The sequence below is a fragment of the Tinamus guttatus genome, unplaced genomic scaffold (assembly GCF_059628265.1).
Source record: "Tinamus guttatus ecotype Peru unplaced genomic scaffold, ASM5962826v1 Tinamus_guttatus_pri_ptg001307l, whole genome shotgun sequence".
Classification (NCBI taxonomy): Eukaryota; Metazoa; Chordata; class Aves; order Tinamiformes; family Tinamidae; genus Tinamus; species Tinamus guttatus.
In genome coordinates, this window is record NW_028289841.1 from 1 (window position 1) to 8,434 (window position 8,434).

An 8,434-nucleotide genomic window follows, 5' to 3' on the forward strand; every position below is an offset into this window, starting at 1 on the left:
TCGCTCGACAGCCAATGGGGTGAGGCGGGCCCGCCCGCCGCCTCTGCTCCGCGCGGACAGCCAATGGGAGGCTCCCCCCGGCTTCGCGATCTCCGTCCCGCCCCCTCGAGCGCGCTGGCAGCCTATGGGAGCCGCGCAACCCGCCGTAGCGCTGGCTCCATCCCAGCCGCAGCCAATGGGGTGGCGGGATTGGGGCCGGGGGCGGGGCTGGGAGGCGGGGGAGGCATGGGAGCGAGGCTGCCGGGGGCTCCCCCGCCCCGCGCCGCCTCCTCCGCGCATGCGCACTGGCCGCGCCACGTGCGGCGAAGGGGGGGCTGCGCGGGGGGGGGGGGGGGAGGGAAAGGGGGGGCCATGGAGGGAGGGGGGCTCCGAGATGGGATCCATGAGGGAAAAGGGGGGGATCCATGACGGAAAAGAGGGATCCATGAGGGAAAAAGGGGGATCCATGAGGGAAAAGGGGGATCCATGAGGGAAAAGGGGGATCTGAGATGTGATCCATGAGGGAAAAAGGGGATCCATGAGGGAAAAGAGGGATCCATGAGGGAAAAGAGGGGTTTGAGATCAGATCCGTGATGGAAAAGAGAGATCCATGAGGGAAAAAGGGGGGTCTGAGATGGGATCCATGAGGAGAAAGAGGGATCCATGAGGAGAAAAGGGGATCCATGAGGGGAAAAGGGGGATCTGAGATGGGATCCATGAGGGGAAAAGAGGGATCCATGAGGGAAAAGGGAGATCCGTGAGGGAAAATAGGGATCCATGAGGGGAAAAGGGGGGATCCATATGCGAAAAGGGGGATCCATACGCGAAAAGGGAGATCTGAGATGGGATCCATGAGGGAAAAGAGGGATCCATGAGGAAAAAGGGGGATCCATGAGGGAAAAGGGGGATCCATGAGGGAAAAGGGGGATCCAAGAGGGAAAAGAGGGGTTTGAGATGAGATCCGTGATGGAAAAGAGGGATCCATGAGGGAAAATGGGGGTCTGAGATGGGATCCATGAGGAGAAAGAGGGATCCATGAGGGAAAAGAGAGGTTCTGAGAGAGATCCGTGATGGAAAAGAGGGATCCATGAGGGAAAAAGGGGATCCATGAGAGAAAAGAGGGGTCTCAGATGAGACCCTTGAGGAAAAAAGGGAGATTCATGAAGGAAAAGGGGGGGTTCATGAGGAAAGGGGTAGTCTGAGATGGGATCCATGAGGGAAAAGGGGGGTCTGAGATGAAGTCCAAGAGGGAAGGAGTCCATGAGGAATGTAGGAAAAGCTGGAACAGGGATTCCCCAATGGCTGGTGGAAAAGGGCAGGAGTGCGATTTTCCCAGGATTTTTCCTGGAGGAAAACACGCGAGCGCGTTGGAGACGCTCCCAGGATCGTTTCCGAAGCGGCTCGGAAGCAGCTGGGGGGAATAAAGAAGCCGAGCGCCGTCATTCCCTGGCACGAGCCCCTGCTGTAATTAGCGTTTCCTGGCGATGCCGTTAATTATCTGGAGCTGCGGCCGCCTGAAACGCTTCCAGGGCTGGGCCAGAGCCACCCACAGCTCCGGAATCGCCCTTGGATTCCCATGGATCCGGATTGATTTCCCAGCCCCAGGGACTCCCCCCCGAATCTGAGCATGGGAATGGGCCATGGGAATCCCTGCGGACACCAGGATTTTCCAGCAGAGAGGCAAATATTCCCGGGCTGCACTGCCCATCCCGACTCAACCGCAGGCAGATCCCTGTGGATTTGCGGAGCTCAGGGATGCTCCGCTCCAGCCAGTGGCAGTGGCGGGAGATCCTCGGACTCGGTGCGGATTCACCCGGATATTTGACGGGGGCAAATCCCGAAAGCGGAAAACAGCCGGGAAAAGGCACAACTCCGTGCTAGACACGGGCTGTAAATAATCCATAAGGGATCGATGGGAGTTTATCATCCTTTATGGATCGTGGTGGGAATAACGGATGTTTTAAGCAGTGATTAATTGATCCACAGAGCTCAGGGGCTGCCGAGGAGCCCGGCAGGACGTCGGTGAGACACAAAACCAGCCTGGAGCTTCCTGATTTCCCAAACTTGCCCTAAATCCCAGGGGAAAAGCGGGATTTGGGGTTTCACAGGATTCCGACTCTGCGGCACAGGATTCCAACTCTCTGGCACAGGATCCCGACTCTCCGGCTCTCTCTGTCTCTCTCTCAGGATTCCGACCCTCCGGCACAGGATTCCGGCTCTCCTGGGACACGGAACTCAGCTCGGCAGCACCCTCTGCCGCCCGGCGCTTCCCGCCGCATCCAGGGAACGCGCACGGACGCGGAACGCGGGAGCGCGGCCGGATTCATTGCCCGGCCGCCCGCCGCAGCGCCGCGTCCTCCTCCTCGGCGCGCCGGATCTGCTCGTCGCTGAGCACCACGGGCCGGAATTTCTCCTGGAAGAGCCGCTCGTTGCGCTCGGAGCGGAGCTGCCGCGCCGAGAGGCCCCGCAGGTGCGGCGGGAGCACGCGGAACTCGTCGTCGTTGACGTCGCAGCGGCGCGCGCGGGCGCTCAGCACCCACCAGCGCCCCAGGAAGCCGACGTCGAGGACGCGCGCGGGGAGCTCGCGCCAGCGCGGCCGCAGCGGCGCCGGCGGCGGCACCGTCTCGGCCGGCGCCTCCAGCAGCAGCGCGGCCAGCCCGGCGTCGCGGTGCCGCAGGCGCCCGGCCGCGCGCAGCCGCAGCAGGCGGCTCACGTGGCGCTCGGCGTCGGCGCCGCGCAGCGCCGGCGGCACCAGCAGCAGCCGCCCGGCCGCGTCCAGCAGCGCCGCGTCGAAGGAGGCGGCGTCGGGCGCCGACGCGGCGCAGGCCGCCGCGCCCAGCGCCAGCAGCGCCCACGAGGCCGCCCGCGCCGGGCGGGAGCGGGCGCCGCGCGCCGCGTCCCGCGCCGACTGCGCGTAGTCCTGCAGCAGCGCCCGCCACCAGCGACCTGCGGGCACGCGGCGTCATCGGGGTGTGCGGGGACACGTGGGGACGGGGACACGCGGTGTCATGGGGGCGCGTGGGGACAGGGACACGTGGCGTCACGGGGGCACGGGGACGCAGCGGGATGGGATGGGGACACGCGGCGTCATCGGGGTGTGTGGGGACACGTGGGGACAGGGACACGCGGTGTCACGGGGGCGCGTGGGGACAGGGACAGGGACACGTGGCGTCACGGGGGCACGGGGACACAGCGGGATGGGGATGGGGACATGCGGCGTCATTGGGGTGTGTGGGGACACGTGGGGACAGGGACACGTGGTGTCATGGGGGCGCGTGGGGACAGGGACACGCGGCGTCATTGGGGTGTGCGGGGACAGGGACGGGGACATGTGGCATCATGGGGGCACGTGGGGACACGGTGGGACGGGGATGGGGACACGCAGCGTCATGGGGGTGTGCGGGGACGCAGCGGGACGGGGACACGCGGCGTCATTGGGGTGTGCGGGGACACGTGGGGACGGGGACACGCGGTGTCATGGGGATGTGCGGGGACACGTGGGGACAGGGACACGCGGCGTCATGGGGGCGCGTGGGGACGGGGACAGGGACACGTGGCGTCACGGGGGCACGGGGACGCAGCGGGATGGGATGGGGACACGCGGCGTCACGGGGGTGTGCGGGGACACGTGGGGACGGGGACACGCGGTGTCATGGGGGCGCGTGGGGACAGGGACAGGGACACGTGGCGTCATGGGGGCACAGGGACGCAGCGGGATGGGGACATGCGGCGTCACGGGGGTGTGTGGGGACATGGCAGGATGGGGATGGGGACATGCGGCGTCATCGGGGCGCGCGGGGACGCAGCGGGACGGGGACACGCGGTGTCACGGGGGTGTGCGGGGACATGGCGGGATGGGGACGGGGACACGCGGCGTCATTGGGGTGTGTGGGGACAGGGACACGCGGTGTCATGGGGGCGCGTGGGGACAGGGACAGGGACACGTGGCGTCACGGGGGCACGGGGATGCAGCGGGATGGGGATGGGGACATGCGGCGTCATTGGGGTGTGTGGGGACACGTGGGGACAGGGACATGTGGTGTCATGGGGGCGCGTGGCATCACGGGGGCACGGGGACGCAGCGGGATGGGATGGGGACATGCGGCGTCACGGGGGTGTGCGGGGACATGGCAGGATGGGGATGGGGACATGCGGCGTCATCGGGGGTGTGTGGGGACAGGGACGGGGACACGCGGCGGCACGGGGGCGCGTGGGGACAGGGACACGCGGCGTCATGGGGATGTGCGGGGACACGTGGGGACAGGGACACGCGGCGTCATCGGGGCGCGCGGGGACGCAGCGGGACGGGGACACGCGGCGTCACGGGGGTGTGCGGGGACATGGCGGGATGGGGACGGGGACACGGGGTGATGGGGGCACACGGGGATGAGGGCACGTGGGGACGGGGACACACGGGGACAGGGATGTGGCGTGATGGGGGCACGTGGGGATGGGGACATGTGGGGATAGGGACACGCGGGGACGGGAGCACGTGGGGACGGGGACACGCAGTGTCACCGGGACATGTGGGGATGGGGACACGGTGCGACAGGGACATGGGACGGGGACACGCGGCGTCATGGGGACATGTGGGAAGGGGGATGTGGTGTGATGGGGGCACGTGGGGACGAGGGCACGCGGGGACGGGAGCGCGTGGGGATGGGGACATGCGGGGATGGGGACACGGGATAGGGACACTTGGCGTCACGGGGACATGTGGGGACAGAGAAACACGAGGACGGGGATGTGGCATCATGGGGGCATGTGAGGACAGGGACAAACAGGGAGGGGGACACGGGGACAGGGATGTGGCGTGATGGGGGCACGTGGGGACGAGGGTACGTGGGGATGGGGACACGTGGGGACGGGGGCACGTGGGGATGGGGACATACGGGGACCAAGGGGACAGGGATGTGGCGCTATGGGGGCACGTGGGGGCGAGGGCACACGGGGACGGGGACATGCGGGGACGGGGGCACGTGGGGACAGGGGCATGAGGGGATGGGGACATGTGGGGATGGGGACACACGGGGACGGGGACACGCAGGGACAGGGATGTGGCGTGATGGGGGCACATGGGGACGGGGGCACGTGGGGATGGGGACATGTGGGGACAGGGGCACGTGGGGATGGGGACATGCGGGGACAGGGACACGCAGGAATGGGGGCACACGGCGTCATGGGGACATATGGGGACGGGGACACATGGGGACGGGGGCACAGCGTGACAGGGACACATGGGGACAGGGAGACGGGACGGAGACCTGCGGCATCACGGGGACACGTGGGGACGGGGACGGACGGGGACGGGGACGCGGTGTGACAGGGGCACGTGGGGACGGGGACATGTAGGGATAGGGACACGCGGGGACGGGGACACGTGGGGACGGGGACACGGCGTGACAGGGAGAGCCCCACAGGGATGGGGACACCGTGGGGCCGGGACAGCCCCGTGGGGCCGAGGACACGGTGGGGACATCGAGAGCCCCGCGGGGACCCCCCCCCCAATTCCCATTTGGGGCCCAGGAGTCCGGGACCCCCCAACCCCCTCAGTGGCCCCCGCAGTCCCAGATCCCCCCCGTGGGCCCAGGCGTCCGGGCCTCCCCCCCCCCGCTCTCACCGACTCGTCCCTCCGCCGCCCGCCGCCACCACCCGCCGCTCCCGGGGGCCGCCATGGCCGGAAGCGGCCCCGGCCGGAGCGCGCGCGGGCACGGACCGGGCGGAACCATCGCGGCGGGGGTGGGGAGAGCGGGGCCGGGGGGGGACCCGCGTGCGAACGGACCGGGCGGAACCATCGCGGCGGCAGCGGCGGGGGGGGGGGGAAGCCACGTCCGTGAGGCCGGGCCGGTACCGGGGCGGGGGGGAACCGGGACCGCGGCGGGGGGTTCCGGGCGGGGATGGGACCGGGAGGGACCAGAACGGGGCGGAGGATCTGGGGGGGGGGAACCGGGACCGGGATCCCGGGGGAGGCGGGATACGGGGGTCTTGGTCTGTTCACGGGGGTCCCGGTCCCGGTTCCTCCCCCCCGACGCGTTTCCCTCCCGCAACAGGAGGCTCCGTCATGGCCGCGTCCGAGCAGCTCCGCTTCCCGGGTGAGCGTCCGCTCCGGGATCCGTCCCCCGGTACCGGGATCCCCCCGGTAACAGGATCCTTCCCAGTACTGGGATCCCCCAAACCCAGCAGCACCGGGATCCTCTTGGTACCAGGATCCCCCCGGTACCGGGATCTCCCGGACCCGGCCACCCTGGGATCCCCTGGTACTGGGATCCCCCAGACCCGGCAGCACTGGGATCCCCCCGGTACCAGGATCCTCTCGGTACCGGGATCCCCCGGACCCGGTCGCACCGGGGGGAGGGCAGCTCCCGCCGCCCCCCCCTCAGCTCCCGATCCCGCTGCAGATCCGGAGGAGCCGGCGGAGCCGCTGGCGGGTCCGGGCGGGCGGCAGGGCCAGGAGGCGGCTCTGGACCTGGGGCTGGAGGAGGACGGCGAGGCCGGAGACACGGCCGAGGTGAGGGAGCGACGCCGGGATGATCCGGAGGGAATCCCGGATCCTCCGGAGGGAATCCCGGATCCCCCGGAGCAGCGCCGGGATCCTCCGGGGACCCATCCCGGCCCCTTCCCTCCCCGCAGCTCCTGGCCGGGCAGAAGCAGCCGCGGAACTTCTGGAGCTTCGAGTTCTACCGGAGCCTGTTCGACGTGGACACCCCGCAGGTACCGGAGCCGCGGGCGGATCCCTGGCGGACACGGATCCGCCGGGAAGCGGCTCCCGCTCCCGCTCCCTTCCCACAGGTGCTCGAGCGGATCCGGGGCTCGGTGCTGCCGGGGAAGAACTTCGTGCGGCACCGGCTGCGGAACAACCCTGATCTCTACGGTGAGAGCCGGGAATGCCGCAGGTTTGGGAATGCCGCGGCTCCAGGAATGCCGAGGGGGGGAACTCAGCACATTCTGGCCCTTCCAGGCCCCTTCTGGATCTGCGTCACCCTGTCCTTGTCCCTGGCCGTCAGCAGCCACTTGTCCCACGTGCTGGAAAAACGGGCGGCTCCCACTTCCCACTCCGGCTCCCAGATCCACAAAGGTGCCGGGACGCGCACGGATCGGGAAGGGGAGAAGCCGGAGCTTTTCCGTGACCCCCCGGCTCTTTGTCCCCTCCCTGCAGTGACAGTGGCCGCCACGTTGGTGTTCGGCTACGCGGGGCTGGCGCCGCTGGCGCTTTGGGGCTTCCTGCGGTGGCATCCGGGCTCCCGCTCCGGCTCCTACAGCCTCCTGGAGACCGTGAGCGCCTACGGATACTCCCTGGCCGCCTGCGTCCCGGCCGCGGTGAGGACGGGACCGGCGGGCCGGCCGCGGCTCCGCGCTCATCCCTGCCTGATCCGGGCCGGCCGCGGCTCCGCGCTCGTCCCTGCCTGATCCGGGTGCTCTTCCGTAGGTTCTCTGGGCCATCCCGGCCGCCTGGCTCCAGTGGCTGCTCCTGGCGGTGGCCGCGCTGCTCCCGGCCTCGGTGCTGGCGCTGACGTTCCGGGCGCCCGGCCGGGGCCCGGTGGCGGCGCTGGCGCTGCCGCTGGCCGTGGTGACGCTGCACGCGCTGCTCGCCGTCGCCTGCAAGGTACCGGCGCCGTCCCCCGCGCCGGAACGCCGGGAACGCCGCCATCCCGACATCCCTCTTTTCCTCCCAGCTCTATTTCATCCAAGCGCCCGGCAGCGCCGCTCCGGAGCCCCTGCATCCCACGGGAAGCGCCGCGGTGGCCCCAGATGCCACCAATGTATCCAGGGCCGCGCAGTGAGAGCGGCCGCCAGCGCCCGGCTCTTCCCGACACCACGCTCTTCCCTATGGAAACGGCGCCTGGAATAGAGCCGGGAGCGCGGCCGCATCGTCTCCCGGCGGATCCGGGTTGGGAATGGGGAGGGATGAGATGCCGCGGCGGGATCCAAGCCATCCGGGTGCGAGGCTCCGAAACCCTCCCGTTTATTCACTACTACAGCCGGGAAACCCACGGAGCCGCCAAATCCGACACTGCGGCCCCGGGAAGCGGGGGGGGGACGGCGGCTCCTGTCCCAAAGCCGCCGGGATGGGAAGGGGAAGGAGTGCGGGACACGAGCAGGCGCCGGCTCCGCTTCCGCGCGCGGGGCCGGGATGGGAGCCGGGAGCGGCTCCGCCGGGTACATTCAGCGCCCGCCGCCCGCGTGCGGAGCCGGCGCCTCCGGCCGCCCCGGAGCGGCGCTGGAAGCGGCGGCGGCTCCGCGAGCGGCTCCAGCGGGTCCGGAGGTTCCGACGTTTCGTTAGAAAAAGGCAAAAAAAAAAAAAAAAAACCCAAAACGAAATAAATCGAGAAAAAAAACAACCTGTCCAGGTCCATGCGCCGGTGGCCGCGGCTTCCGCGCGACGGGAAAATCCTCCCCCCCGGCTGCGGGGGGCGGGAAGCGCAGTCCGGCGCGGCGGGAACGGCGGCGCCGCGGG

The 8,434-nt window shown here is 69.2% G+C and overlaps 2 protein-coding genes across 2 annotated transcripts; one reads left to right on the forward strand and one right to left on the reverse strand.

Annotated features, from left to right (window-relative positions):
* Positions 1-2,302: 2,302 nt before the first annotated feature.
* On the reverse strand, positions 2,303-5,796 carry TIMM29 (translocase of inner mitochondrial membrane 29). The gene is made up of 2 exons (XM_088538982.1): positions 5,762-5,796; positions 2,303-2,925 (listed from the first exon to the last, which is right to left on the reverse strand). The coding sequence occupies exons 1-2, from the start codon at positions 5,772-5,774 to the stop codon at positions 2,303-2,305; spliced, it is 636 nt and encodes a 211-aa protein (XP_088395108.1). The 5' UTR covers positions 5,775-5,796.
* A 223-nt stretch (positions 5,797-6,019) lies between these two features.
* YIPF2 (Yip1 domain family member 2) lies at positions 6,020-7,844 on the forward strand. Its single transcript, XM_088538977.1, has 8 exons — positions 6,020-6,071; positions 6,378-6,487; positions 6,610-6,690; positions 6,769-6,850; positions 6,938-7,054; positions 7,136-7,296; positions 7,406-7,582; positions 7,653-7,844. The coding sequence occupies exons 1-8, from the start codon at positions 6,041-6,043 to the stop codon at positions 7,758-7,760; spliced, it is 867 nt and encodes a 288-aa protein (XP_088395103.1). The 5' UTR covers positions 6,020-6,040; the 3' UTR covers positions 7,761-7,844.
* The last annotated feature ends 590 nt before the right edge of the window (positions 7,845-8,434 follow it).